A 15,707-nucleotide genomic window follows, 5' to 3' on the forward strand; every position below is an offset into this window, starting at 1 on the left:
AAAACCGACTACTTGGTGAGCTGTGTGAGAGCTGTCTTTTCACTCCGTGGTAGTTGCTGAACAGCGAGGCATTGCATCTTGTTCTGGGTTTTTAAGCACTGTGGAAAACCAAACAAAAACACAACTTAGACCACATACATGAACAGAGGTCTGATAAATTTTCAGGTAGGCTACAAGCGCCATATATAGCAGGAGAAAATGTGACCATATTCTTGCGAATGGCTAAATTTACAAGATGTGACTTCATCTATCTGCTTATCTGCTCTTAACTGCTACAGGAACACTGTTCCCAAACATAAAGCCACCTTACACCATACCATTTCTGCAGGTGTTTATTATGCAACTGAACAGATAACTTGGAATTAATCTTTTGTCCTAAAAGGAAATAAATGGTCTGCTGAAGGGCTAAAACATAATTTGTATTTAGGCAGTTAACTGAAAGGTGTTCCCAGTTTTAAGGAAAAGACTCCAAGTAACTAAAATTTTCCATGGCTGTTTTGCCTTCTGAAATTTAGGGCTGATCTTACAGCAGAAAAGAAAGTTCAAGAATTAAGACACTTGGCTAAATTATCATCAGTTCTTTTTCACAGCCTTACTGTGTGACATTTGGAATATCACTTACCCACTTGCTGTATCCATTCCCAATGTATGAAATGGCGATAACAGCACTTCTTTACCTCCACTGTGGATCAAAAGGATAAGCATTTTAATCATTTTCCAAGATGCTCAGACAATATGGTTAGTGAAGAAATAGGCTACACAGACTGACCTCGGGAAATACAGCAAATACAGCCAAATACAGAATGGAGAAAGTGAAAATGGAAAAGGCTCACAGCTCTTCTGTGAAGCACAGGTGCCTCACTGCTGCTTCTGTTAACGCGTTTATCCAGCATGATCTTGAGAATCTTGTCTTCTTTGAGGAGTCAGAGACTAACAACTGCAGCTGACTTCCTCTCCCTGCACTTCCCACCACAAACTAGATAGGAAGTTCCAAGAAGAGAAATCCCTGTGTGCTGTGGGAAGCCATACCCTGGACTGTCACTCTTGTGCCTGGTACAAACTGTAACCACCTCTGTTTCTTTCCTGCACCTAACCTGGACATGATCATCAGTTCAACACTGGGACATGCAATCGGCTTTTGCTACCTGACAATGGTCCCATGACCCCTGAGGTTATCCAAAGTCTCCTGTAGTAAACTGGAGAACTACAGGAATACTTTCCCTTCTGGCACAGTAACTAAATATTACTCTGCCTGTTAGCAGCAACACTGTGCCAAGGATTTGTTTCACTCTGCTTGTCACTTGCACTTGGAGAGAGGTTTGCTGAAGGATCAAATACATGTCTCTGATGAGCTCCTGCACATCAGATACAGGAACAGGCTGTGTGCTTATGCTCTGCCAATTTTCTGAGGTGAAGTGGCAATTTAAAAGCATATGGAGAAAATAAAAAAATCAGTACTGTCCTGCTAACAGTACAAATCACAAATGTGAAGCAGCATTTGATTTTGAAGCACCATCTCAAGTTTTCCAGATAAGTCAAAGCCACAGAGTGAGCAGCTTGTATGCCACTTTTGCTGGTTACTCCATATCATCCTTGTGTTTAGACCATTAATCTTAACTCTGAACAGCATCACCTCTGTGTATTCCTGCTAATCTCTACTTTTCACAGCGCCAATTGCCCTGCAGTATAGCTGAATTCTTTAGTTGTTTTTTTTTTTTTTTGCCCATTGCCTCCAAAGAAGGGGACAGAAAGATGACAAAAGTCTGCATAAAGCACACTCCTATGTGCCTGCCTGGCAGCAGTGTTATTAACTTACCCTTTCAGCCACAATCAGTTAAATACAAAACCAACTCACATTCTTCCTTTACACACTCAGAAAAGGAAATCCATGTGTTTATACTCAAAATCCACATCAAAATAAACCAACGGTCAAATCTTGCCATCTTACAGTGTCTGAAAAGCCAAATTTGTACTTGCAGAAAGCTTTTTCCTTCCCCCATCCCACTGCCCCAACAACAACCTTCCTGCAGGCTCTTCCAAGATGACAGGGTCAGACATCAGTGCCGAGACACAACCATTACAGTGTGCTGCTGCTCTCATTACACACACCCTGATTTTATAAAGCTTACAACTGAGATTCGACATCCACTGCACGCTGCAGCTTGGCATATAATGCCATTTCCAGACAAACCAAAGAAAACTTATGACTGTTTCTCAGCTGTGAGACATGAGGAATTGATTTATGCTGGTTGCAATTTAACCTGCAACCTTCAAACTTCCCATCCACTTTAAATATTTTGCAGGGAAATTTTTTTACCCTCCAGTGGCCATTTCTTATGGAGTTGCCTTCCAGCACCTTTCCTGCCATACCTGTGGGTACTTGAGCAGAGCCTAACTTTGCAAACCCTCCCTTGGGACAGACCCTGCAAAAGTGGTTCCGATGATTCCAATGCCAGTAGACACACACTTCCAAGGCTTGGTAACACCCTTGTGTTTCCCATGGAACCTGCATATGGAGGTCTATACGAAGCAACACTTAGTTATTTACTCTGGTCTTGGCTCATGCAAGCAGAGTGATCAACAGTGTTCTATGTAACTGTTAGCTGAACTCCTTGCAAAAATGGCAGAATCCTCAAAAATAAAACAGAAGGAATGCTGTGGTACTGTATTATAGTATTTTAGCTCTCAAAAATGTTGCTGTGTTTTAGGCTAATGTTCTAACATCACAGATGTTCCCTTTCTTAGAATGGAGGGAAAGATCAGAGCACCATTACTCTCAGCTGGGAATTAGAGGTCTTTATTTTTTAAGAGAATGTAGATTTTTATTCTTTGGCAGACAATGTTTTTTCATTTGATAAGAGGACAAAAGTTGGCATGCAGTGTGGTTTCCCTTTTTAGTCAAAAAACGTACCTGTACATTCAATATTATTGTATCAAATATTGAAAGGAGGAAAAATTCCATGGCTTGAACTCACAGACATGTTTTCCAACATTTAAAATTTGTGGCTTTGCTCATGTGTTTATGATAAAATGTACCATTCTATATCATAACATTCAAATGATTCATCAAAGATTCAATGATAAAAGAATTGCAAAGAAACTGGAATGCTTTAAATACACCATCAGGTTCATGTACGTTCAGTTCTGCCGAGCTACTTCTCTACATACAAGCAGGAAACACTTGAGATACTTGGACTTAGCCCTGCATCACCAACAAAATTTATGTGGAAGAGAAGTAAATTGAACAGAAACAAAAAATGGCACAATTCGTCATTGTCACTTGAAACTTAAGACTAAAATTTATTTTTTTCCAGAATGCTGCATTTAAACAACAATTTAAACAACTCTCCTTAGTGTGAAAGCACTGATACTTCACTTCCATTGTAACACCACTCTGACTACTGGAGCTTTTATGCCTGGCCATCAAATACCATATCCAGTAAAAATGCAGTGTATGGAGACTAAGTTGTTTCTCTCCTGGATAAAACTTCTACTTAGAAGCCACAGAGCACTGGAGAATGTACTTCAATGTACTGACCACCCACCTGAGGTGAGTAAAACAATTCTGATTTCACTCTCACAGCTTCAGATAGTTTGGGAGATGCAATAACCCAGGAGCAACCTGCTCCAGTCTCACTGCTCAAGTATGACTTTCAGAGGATGCCTTGTGCTGAATCCAACCCTGTTCTGTTGGGTGCAACTCCAGCATCCTACCCACAGCCACTGTATCCAGGCAGGAAAACTAGTGTAAGCAACAGGACTATGGCGCCAGGAAGAAATGTGCAAGTTTTATTTTTAAACATCGCTGGACTGAAAAATAAAGACTCATATGGCTTATTGATATTTCAGGAGATAGTAGTGAATAAGTTAAAGAAGATTCATTCCAAAACATACGTTGCTTCATTTATAGCTAAGCTAATGTACATATATATTTTCTTATTTTCTTAAGTGTTGAACAGCCACCTTTTTCCCCCCCACAAAGATCTCCAAGTACATGCATGGCACTTCCTACAAAGCTGTCATGGGCTAGAGGCTTACAAACAGTGATTTTTTTTTTTTTTAATAAGAAATATTCATCAGACCCAAATATAATTATTTAAACCAACTTCTTCCTGAGCAACTTAGAATTTGGAATGTGCTGAAAAGTTTCAATAAATAAGTCAAAGATTAACCAGCTTAAAATGTACCTTTTAAAAGTTAAGCAAAATATATTTCATGACAGAGAAATAGGCCATAGGATCAGGAATATTAGATGCTATGTGCCAGATAAATTTAAGAATTGCCATTTGAGGAGGAGAGGCCAGGTTGATTGTTACGAAAATACAACAATATTAAAACCTAGTGAGTAAATCATTAAGCAGCTTTTGTATTTCGATTATAAGTAGTGATGGCTGAAGACACCATTAAATAAACAGATAGAAACAGACTTTACTGTAAGCAGCAGTGAACTTGCAGGAAGGGTGAATGGTGTTAAGTGACTATACTCTGTTAAAACATTGGCAGAAAAAGGATTCAAACAGAATTTCAGAAACATGAGAATACTAGTTTTCTTTCCAAAATATAACAACTCCACAGTGTGTAAACTAATCATTACTCTTTTCAATGTAATTTCATAGAAACCACTTAAAATATACAATGCAGCAGATTCATATTTTAGCTAATATGTTAGTTACTATCTGTGCCATTTTCAGCTTTCTTTAATGTGCTCCCCCACAGTAGTGCACTGCTACCACCAGCCTGGGATGTTAATAATGAATCTTCTTCCTAGTATTTTCTGTAAGTTAGCATCTTGTCTCAACTCTTCTTTATTTTCATTCTCTGTATATAGGTAAAGACTGAGCAGTGAAGAAGACCATAATGTTTATTGGCTTTCAGCAGGCTCATGGAAGGGAAAACCTTTGGAAAGCCCATTTCAGCTGATCCCGAGTTTATATGCTTCATCCATCACAAAATAACTTTTACTTGTTATAGCAAACTGAAGTATGACCTTGCAGATAGCAGCCATGGAATAGGAACCAAAAATTTTCTGGTAGGTGTTTTGAGAAAGGATGCGAGATAGACAGAGGTGGATTGTCCTCATCCTCGCAAGCAACTGCAACATCTTGTACCTGCTTCTTTCCTGTGCTCTAGGGACAGGAATTTATTGCTCTTTTTCTCTATTAGTCCAGCTTTTTCTGGCAACGTAAGAGGCCAAGGCCTCATCAAGACCCCAAACTCCCCCCTATTCTGCTGTGAAGCAGAAGGACAAAGAGCTGGGCCCAGGGCTGCCTGCAGGTCTGTCACTTCTGCACCACCAGCGCTGGCAGGCTGCCCAAGAGCCAGCATGCCACACGTCACAGGGAACCCCACCCCAGGGACACCCACCTGAATAACAACAGCACCTCACATATTGGTGCTACTTCTCTTTCCCCTCCCAGCTTCCACCGATCCCCTTTCTAGTGTTAGCAGATAATATTTGTAGTGATTAACAAGGGCAACTTTCAGTGACTCTCTTAACCACCTATCACTGAAACGGCTTTGGTTTCAGAGAGTACATCTTCTTCTATTTGTTTGATGATTCTGAAGTATTTCAACTGAAATAGGGAAGGGAAGCTGTGTATGTTCATATTGTTAATTTTCCTTCTAGGCACGCTAAAAGTAGGAGTCTGGTGTTTGTGCTGGTGGGGATGCTGTGTTCAGCTTCAGATGTGAACAACTAAATTCTGCAGCTGCAGAAATACAGGTTGTACTTAATAGGAGTTCCAGATCATCTGAGTTTTTTAATGAGCAGCTTTTTCTATATCTCTTTGGATTTGTGACCCAAAAGAATAACAAAAATCTAAAAATACCATTCTTGAACATAAACCCCACATGTTACACCTTTTCCTTTAGAGTCTAATAGAAACATACTCAACTGCTGAAACAAAGCTCTGCCTGGCCCTTTTAATTTGTTGTTGCCATTCACCGACCTGGTAACTCTTCCCACTCTATGAACTAGAAGGGTTTACCAAAACCAATCTGGCTCCTGTAACTTGCCTTACACCCACTAGTATTGATTTGGCAGAATAGCAGCCTCTCTCCTCCAGCACAGGTGATTTGAGGAGCTGTTACCTAGCCCCTTTCTGAGCCTGTTATCTTTGGATTCACAGACAAAGCAACGGCTCTGACCATAACACGGGGATACCAGGGTGCTTTGGACAAAAAGAGGCACTCTTCCCAAATGGCTCACTGCCTGTAGTTCCACTTGCTCGTAGTTAATGCCACAGTGTTATGCCACAAAGACTTGTTTCTGAAGAGAGAGAAAAGAATCCGTAAAAGTTACTTTTCAAGAATGCTAATCTACTCTCTTGTATTTTGCAGGTTCCCAAAGGACTCCTGTGTATTCCAAAAGTTATTTTGTGACAGACGGTAGATACTTCTCTCTTGAACTATGCTATAGCAAGGATGCTATAGAGCCAACACTGTATAATGAATCAAACCTGCAAAATCAGGTATCTCCCAAAGGCTCCAGCATGTGGGAATGGTCTTTTTTGTTCCATTTCAAATCCGCTGCACGTTAACCCAGTTCCTTAAGGAATTACTTTTCATAATAATTAAAAAAAATCTTAAGAAAGCTGGAGGGGTCACCAGAAGAGAAAGGACAGCTCTTCCATCCATCACCTTTTATAGATATCCTCTAGCCACTTTTCATCATCTTCTTCCTCATCATCTATTGGTTCCTCAGTTTCCAGGGGAGAAGGGATGAAGAACTCAGGTCTGGGACGTGGTTTCCTGATATGAGACTTCAGTCCAAACTTGCGCTTTAGCAGGTGGAATTGTTCTTTGACATAGTAATAAAACTCATATTCATATCTCATGCGTTGGTAGAGGATCTGTATTGCTTCTGGAGAGGGGACGGTCTTTTTCACTGTCACAGTCAGATTGCCAAGTTTCCTATGTTCTGTAAAGAAAGAACAACAAGCAACATGGTGGGTGCTGATCAGCGAGACCACACGTAAACTTTTAATTTAAAACATTAAGGCATGGCCCTACTACATTACTGATACAAATGAGTTCAAGCTGTTGCTTTAATAATGGATTTACTTTTAACAGGATATGAAAAAATACAGATGTTTGAATTCAGGCTTGCATGTTTAAATATGGCTAGTTCATACAGGTCATTTGGCTTGTCTGCAGTCACTGAAGATCTTAATTGTCACTGGTTATGAGAAAATGCAAACCACATCATATGAATTATGAGCATAAGTGCATCAGTAGAGAAACCCACAATCTTGCCTAGCTTTGGAAATTTTGTCAGGCACACCACCAAGCTTAACTAACCAATTATTTCCTATGTGGCATATGGTGACCTGTCTCATTTGTGCTTTATTATAGTTCAAATATTAACAGGTATTTGTCAACCTGAATCCTTCGGCAGCACCGAAGGATTGTTGGCAACACCACATGACACCTCAGGAGCAACTGTGCCTGTTAACTTTCTTGTCCTGTTATGCCTGTTAATGGAACTAGACTCATCTTCCTGTCATGCCCTGGAAGATTTCACTACCTTTTTGTTCACCTGACAACTTTTGCTTTGGTAAACTGAAATACAAACCTTTGATTGCTGATAAAGAATTAGAGTTACTAACAAAAATACTGAATTGTCTCTTTGCCTTCTCTCTCAGTAGATGAGCCTACCATTGGAGATGAATGTATTTGAATGAGGTGTAAAGCAAACTCTGAAGGCAATCATTTTGCTCTTTTCTAGATGGCAATAGGCTGCCTGAGCATCCTAAGTATTTTCATCCTAAGTATATAACACGAGAACCTGTATCTTCTTTTAACAGCAGTTCTTCAAGTCAGAAGTATTCAAAAGGGTCAGGCCATGACGGATGGCAAAGAAAAAGCTTACACGGAGGAAGCAGACAACAAAGAACATTTCACGTTTCCAACTGGCAGCAACCACCCTCAATTCCAGAGGGACTCCTTGAATCAGAATGTGATTTTACCATGGGCAGAGTTCTGCTTATGTGAGCAGAACAAATGGAGGTCTTCTGAAGCACCCACCAGCAAAGCTGAACATATGCTTAACATCTCGAGAGAAACATGTTCTCATAATTGCTTACGCATAAAGCTAAGGGATGCAGCGATGGTTCCTAGCAGGAAAAGTAAGCTGTTCTTGGGATCCCACAAGCAATATGTTTATCCAAGAGAAATAATCAAGAAGAGCTTTTTAGGGAAGAGAGGAATTTTAAACAAAGAAAAACCCTTTTATCCCAAGAGGTAATAAAATATGAGTAAGTCCATCTAGCAAGCAGAACAGCAATGATCTTCAGACAAAAAGCTGGTACAAGATTTTAGATCTTGGAAAGTACAACAGATGGGCAGAGAACAGCAGTGAACATGAACTGCTTTCTTTAAATTTTGAAAGATTAATATTCATAGAGCTGGAGGTATCGACACTTGCAAACAAATTTGATTTTCAGTCTGTGGACACACATTTTCCTCCTTCAGAGTGAAGGAAAACAAGGAACATTTTAATAATACTACATGAGACCAATGCTCTGGGCTGAACATGCTCTTATTCACTGGACTTCATTGTGTCACACCCACCTGGTGCAGAAGAAAAAAGTTATACCTGAAATAACTATATCTGAAATAGTCAGTTGTGCTTATCAACTCCAGCAGAGTAATTTGAAATGTAGAAGAATGATACAAAGAGAAGATATGTTGAGTAGCTTACCCAATGCAACACTGTTCTAAATCATGAAGTATTTAAAGCATTAATTCTATTTTGCATCTATACTTTTAATTCTTTCTCTAAAGGAACAATGGTTTTTTATTAATTGGTAACTATTAAAACATGCTACTGTGTAATTAAATGAAACTTTTACACCAAAGTTAGTAGTTCTTTACACTGAAATCTGTCTCTACTCATATATCTAAGTAATTAAACAATTGATTACACAGAGTTCTCTGTTCTTTAGTTACAGTGATATATGGTGAAACATGCTGTATATTTACTGACTGTTTATCAATTTGCTCAGTTTATTTAGATAGTAGTGAAATGACTAAAATATACAAAAACAGAAAGAAAGATGCAATTTTTAACATGCTATTTATCTAAGAAAAAGTGTAGAGGGAGGATCAGGAAATGCTGAATTTCAAACAGACATTAGCATACAAAGCAGGACCTGTAGTTAGTGAATAGTGTGAAGTATTTTTGGTGAAAATGTCTGGGTTCCCCAAGAGCTTATTCTGTTCTGCACCACCTTTACTCATAGACCGGAATAGACTAATAAATGTCTTATCTTCTTAAATTTTCAGTCAAGTTGTTCAAGTTACCTTCAAATTGCCATTGATAGCTATGAAATGACTACACTCCAGGAAGGCCACTGTACTCAGTCTGTCCCAGTGTGAGAAGAAAACTTTCTTATGATTATTGAGCACTTCAAGACATTCCTCTTTCTTGTGCTTAGCTGATAGCTCCTGCCAGCTTTACAGTCTGGTTTTCTTTACAAATTCAGCAGCAAATATACACTACTAAATATTGCATTTATTAGCTTAAGCCTTTATACTGCTTGCCAACTTCGTTTTTATTTTACCTAAGTTATTTCTGTTACAGAAAACTCCATTTAGCTCACTGGAAAAAGCTCTTTACTTATACGGTCCCTCCAGGACTCTAAGTGGGGAAAGCCACTTTCACAGCTCCAGCTCCCTTTGGTGGCTGCTTCTCTCAGCAGAGAGAGGCACTTGTGCTTAGCCCAGGAACGCTGCCAATGATGACAAGGTGAAAAGCATGAGACTGTTTTCTTTGGGGGACAGTCTGTGGGGGCAGGAGTGGCCAAAGGCAATGTCCTGGTGGTGTGCCAGGCAGGGAGCAGCCTGGTGCTCCATGCCACCCTCGCAGCACAATACACTCCTCCTCTGAATTTGCTGTTGCAATGGCACAGGGGTTTCTGGATGTGTGCAATTCTCTGCTCTGTGCACACACCTATGTCTACAGAAGGACACATACGAACAGACAGAAACACCCACACTCTGGAAGGCTGCAGGGGCAGTGTAAATTTTCTGGCTCCTGTTTGCCTTGCAGCACAATCATCAGAACTGCAGAGCATGAAGAGCTGTGAGGTGTGCGTTGTTGGATGGCATGAGTTGGGCCTGCGCCTGGCTGCAGGCTCAGCCTTTTGATAAAACAAGTGAACTCTGCTTTTTTTTGGACCTAAACTTTATTTAGACTGTGTTTTAATCTTAAATACTCTTAAAAGGCTCTGTAATACAAATATAGATGAAATCACAAAACTGCCCCTTGAGGTCACCTCAACCACCTCTTCTCATCATAGAAGCAAAACGGAAAATTAGATCTGGCTTAAAGCCAAAATACCAATCCGCATATGCTGCATAAACCCAGCTGGCCCACCAAAGGACCCCCATTTTATGACCTTTGAGACAGCTAACCACATGGAGGGCAACAAACTACACCATTTACTTCTCAGGGTTATTTTTTTTTAAATGTGTTTGCTTTGGCGTTCTTTTAAATTGCTAGAAGAATGTACTATACAGCAACGTAACCCCCCAGTGCAGCCTCCTCATACCTTGAATTAAAACTAAACTGGTATGTAGATAGGAATGAAGAAAATTAAATTCTTTTGGGTTACCAGTTGATGAGCGTTTACTGTTACTTTCCACACTCTCACTTTTTTTTTTTTTTAAAACTAAGAAAAGGACATTACTCACTGGAGCAATCCAAACCATAGGGAAAAGTGAGTTTTATAACTTGTGGCTCAAAAAACCTTGAATTGCCATATTTAGACAAAATGATCCTAAAGGCATTCTCCACCTCAGAAGAGCTTTTCAGAATGATGTGCTCTCCAGTGTCCTCCTGTTTTGGGGGGTGCCATGCCAAGGCTGCTCCTCAGCGCTGCTCCTGGATGAAGCCACAGGGAGCCCAGCGCCCCTGGGGGGCCCATGTGGAAGAGGTGAGCCAGGCTGGAGGCAGCTCAGGGTGGCTGCAGGCCAGCAGAACTGTGGGCTTGCTGGGCTAACGCCGTGGTGCAAGAACGCCACGCTGAGCTGTGCTGCACTGCTCTCATGGCTGTGCGAGCACGACGGCTGTCACAGATACAGCAAACTCATTTCCTGCAACCACACACGGAGGCCCCGCGTTTCCATCGTATGCAGCCGAGCTACAGCACATACCTACTTCTCCAGAGTTTTAAATGGAAATAAACATATGTCACTGTGGTTAGATGTGACGTACAAAGGGGCAAGGGTCTCTGCTTCATCTGCTTCTCGTTGCTGCAGTGCCAACCACGGCTCTTACGGCTACACTAGAGATGATCTCCCCCAGAATATTAAACTGCAGCTTAGCAAAGAATTTTCCAATACAACTGATTTGCTTTTCAAACTCAAAATTTTTATCCTGGCTCTTGAAGGATATCTGGAAAAGGACAGTGTGGGGAGAACTGATGAGACACTGATGTGCTGGGCTCACATGTCTTTCCAAGGGCCACAGGGTTAGTGCTGCTCAGGAGTCTTGGTCCAGGGCAGGTCCCTGGATCCAAGCCGGAGGAGGGATGGTGTGCTGCAGCCACACTCCGTGATGGAGCACCTTGCTTGGGCTCATGTTTGTTAATGGAAAGCAGGGACGTTGGAGAAAACCTAACAGAGACACCCACCAGACAGAAATATATTAAAAATCAAAACTGATAGAAAAGTTAAGTAGCAATTTGTCCCACAGCATCTACCAACTTTATCTGAAATACTATGAATCCCAGTTACTAACCTCTTCACTGCTAGTTTACTCTCCTCTCAGTTATTCACACCAACAAAATACGGTGTAAGTTGTAACGACATGTAGATAAAGATTAGACTGTCATGTGCATACTGGGGACTTATGCCAGGCTCACAGCAATGCTTGCTTTGTTTTAGCACTTCTGTCCTGTATTACTGTGCTGCTTTGCTGCCGTGGAACAACTCCCAACTCCAGGGGATTACGAGAACTCTCACACAGTGGCACACAGCCATTTCCTATCTCCTAAAGGTCAGGTATGAAACTCTCTGAAAGAGCAGCGCTCCAGAGGTCACGGAAACTCCCAAAACTTCAGGGACCTGCAATCCTAGGAAATGGAACGTCCTATTATTTTTCAAACAGGGATCTTGGGAGCAAATACACCAGACTGTAATTAGCACAGATACTAAAATTATGGCTGTCAGTGACAGAGATGGAACTAGGTGAGACAGCAATGGTCCTTCTTCTTTCTTACCACTACAATGAATAAAGAAACTGGAGGTAAGAATAGTCTCCCTGTTAACCTTATATAATTTATTATTTATATTAACATAGACAAAATGCAGGAAGCTCTGACAATGGTAAGCTGGCAGAGAAAAATTGAGGGATGCCTAAACAGAGATTAGCTAGGAAGAGCTCAAACAGATAATCTGAATGACGTGCAGTCAAAAAACTACTAATGTTCCAGGATGTAAACACCAAGGAGGCATGACATAAAATCACAGCAAGGAAGAAAAAATTAAGTAAAAAGAAAAAAAGAGGTAGTGATAAGTGATAAATGTAAGTACCTTGGTCTGATAAGGCCACAAATAACAAACATCTTCCTACACCATGCAAGTAACATATATTTGGAAAATATTGCAGAAGTCAACACTGCACTGGTCTGGCTGTCAACTGGACAATGCGACAGCAATACGCATTCAACAATGCTCTTACATACTACTTGAGCTGTTAAAGGCATTACATCACTATTATGAAACACTTGCCATACAACAAACTCAGCAATAGAAATATATAACTTTCCCCAGTTACCACTCTCTGAAGTCTCTTCTCCAACCAGTGTATTTATCATGAAATCTCTAACTCTTCTCCTGGAAACATCACAGTGCTGCACCTTTGCTCCTATGAGTTCAGAGCTGTGGATCCAACAACATGGATTTCCAGCTGCATGGGACACCTCAGCCAACCTTCCTGTACCACACATTGCCTCTGATGCTGCCCCCACCCTGGAAATGTGCTGTATCTCACATAAGATCAGATAACAAATCTCAGCAGGATCTTCTAATAGACGCCCTTCTTTGGTGCATTTTAATATTGCATTCCCAGTTCAGGTAGGTTAACGCAAAAGAAAAAGAAAAGTTGAAAAATAACCCACACTGGTAGAATGAACAGGCAGATTCTTATGAGAATGTGGTCAGGTACTTTTATAGCCATTAAGCAACTTTTAAGTTGAACTAGACAGAGTTGGAGGTGCCAAAACCAAAGTCATCTGCAGAGGAAATGCCAGGATTGTCTAGTTTGAGTTGTCAAAAGAACTGCTATGGTTGCAGCTCATATGCAATTTCTAATGTATTTTTTATAGCTGTTTAAGGGTTACTGAATGAATCCAGTCAAATCTGGATCTGACAAAACCACAATTTAAAAATAGGTTCTTACAGATCGCTTGTGAACAGGGCTGCATAGTAGGTTATGCAGCTACTAACATTATTACTTTATTGCAGAGACAAGAGAGAGTTGCAGTGACCGAGACAAATTTCAGCAGCGCTTACGAGCAGGAAAAGCTTCACCACAGCTATGTAATGCAGAAAATCTGCAGAGATATAGCCCAGGACCTGAGAATCTAGAGCAGGCATCTTGCCTTTGTGCTTCGAGTCATGGTAGGCTGCTATCTGTGATTTTTGTCCACAAAAAGGAAATGATGAAGAGGCGTGCTGTGCAAGCTAAGATGTCCAAGAGGGATGGAGAGAGGTGGAGGTATCTTTATTTCCATATATAGTATTGGTAAGTGAAACACTGGCATATAGCATCCAGTTTTGTAACCACATCCTAAATCAGACAGACTATGAAAACAGCCTCAGAATGAACACTGGGGTTGAAAGGGACACTTTGGAGAAAGATGATAAATTTGTTCTGGTCAGCTTACCAAAAAAAGATGATTGAGAGGTGACTTGTTTACAGCATCTGCATATTTTCATGGTGAGAAAACTATGGGTACTGAAGAGTTGGAAGCAGGAACCAGACAAATGGGGACTGGAAGCATGGCACTGTTTTTTTAAAGTGGTGAAGGTAATTGATTGTTAGTACAAAACAAACACAGTTGATTTGCTATCACTTGAAAATTTCGCATCAATGCTGGATAACTTAATGAACTCCAGATACTGGTCTCTATGCAGAAGAGAGACTCTGTGGCCTGGAGCACATAGGAAGCCAAGCTCAATGATCCAATGATCCATTTAAGTCTTTCACAGATGCAAGTTTCGAACGTCTTGCTTGTGTCAGCTTCCAAATCAGAAGCACCACATGCAAAAGACTTTTTGTCACTGCTTTTCAGATATCTCAGTGTGAATGTCATTTTTGGAAGATGTCTGGACACCCAATTTGCGACCTTTCCCACTTTTTTACTGTTCAAACCTAGTGGTCACCACCCTCTAGTACTAGGCCTTGCAGGAATGGGAAATAATCCTACATTTAAAAAAGTTGAGATCATGGCCTTAAAAATTGTTAATTCTAAGTGCAGGCTCTTAGCCTCTTAGACTTAAGCCTAAGTCTTCCAAGAGCATATATATGACTGCTTATTTCTTTATATAACTACTGAAATGAAAAATGAAAGCAAAAATACTATGATGCAAGTAATGTCCAGTAATAAAATTTATGCACTGCCAAGGTAAAATCACAACTGGTACGAGAGACAGTACTGGGAAAATGAGTGGTACTGTAAGAAAGCTGCGATTAAAATGGGGGGGAAAAAGGTGCTATTGGTTCTTTTCTCCCTTGTGAGAAAGTTGCCAGTTCTAAGAAGATTTTCTCCCAACCATGTCTGCACAGAGACAACTGAAAGCCCCAAAATGGTTTTATTTCTTATTATTTCAAGTTACAGGCAGTCAAGAGAAAATTGTCTCTTTTGCCCTTAGGTTCTTTTGTGTATAATGAGTGACTGAAGGCAGCCAGGGGCCGAGACACTGCTGAAGAAGGAAGAATGCTACCAGAGCAGAAACAACACACTGTTCCTTTCAAGTTCACCCCCTCCTGGCCCACAGCCCGACTGCCTTGGCCAGCTGCCAGGAGATTGGGACAAAGACTTCCTCCTCTGGCCAAAATCGAGGAAAAGGGTCTGTTGTTTAACACAGGCAGACTTGTTTCAGCAAGAGAAAAAAATAAAAAGAAGGGGAATTATATTAACTAGAAGCCCTGGGAGAGGAGAGTAATCTCATAGTGTGGCTAATGCAATTCTCACCCTGTTCTTTTCCTGGAGAGGGAACATCCTGATTTTCTACTGTTCAGACTAGAAGGCAAAGTATAATGTCCCAACAGGGCTAAGCCCTAAGGCTGCCAGGGTCTTCACGTCCCCTGAGGTCACTATGAACCAGAAACAAGAATGCATCTTTCCTCCTTCCAGGAAGATCCAGGCAACCCACTCTGCCCTCCACGCCTCCACGAATAAGCTCAAGTGAAGGGTGTGTCCTCACTCACAGAAAGACGGTAATTCCTATGCACCCAGCAGACCTCCAAGAGTCTGACAGATAGATAAGCCAAACCTTTAGGTATGTCGGGACTTCACACTGACCAAAGATACTGCTGGATTTCCACAATGGCATCAAACCCAAGTCAAGGTGAATTCATGCCTTGGCTTTTCACTGCCTCTGTTACAGAGCCTGCAGCTGTGTCTGCAACGAGGAACCTGGGACACCTGGGATTTGCTGCAATTTGAGAGTTTGTGTCCGTCCTGGAAATCTTGGAG

General features: G+C 40.9%; 1 protein-coding gene across 1 annotated transcript in view; it reads right to left on the reverse strand.

Moving 5' to 3' along the window:
- Positions 1-2,869: 2,869 nt before the first annotated feature.
- The window catches only part of UST (uronyl 2-sulfotransferase), a 161,292-nt gene continuing 148,454 nt past the window's right edge, over positions 2,870-15,707 (reverse strand). The window contains exon 8 of the mRNA XM_082302750.1: positions 2,870-6,919. Coding sequence (XP_082158876.1) covers positions 6,636-6,919 — 284 coding nt within the window. The 3' untranslated portion in view covers positions 2,870-6,635. The remainder of the gene's footprint in view (positions 6,920-15,707) is intronic.

Source organism: Coloeus monedula (assembly GCF_965178545.1).
Source record: "Coloeus monedula genome assembly, chromosome: 2".
Classification (NCBI taxonomy): Eukaryota; Metazoa; Chordata; class Aves; order Passeriformes; family Corvidae; genus Coloeus; species Coloeus monedula.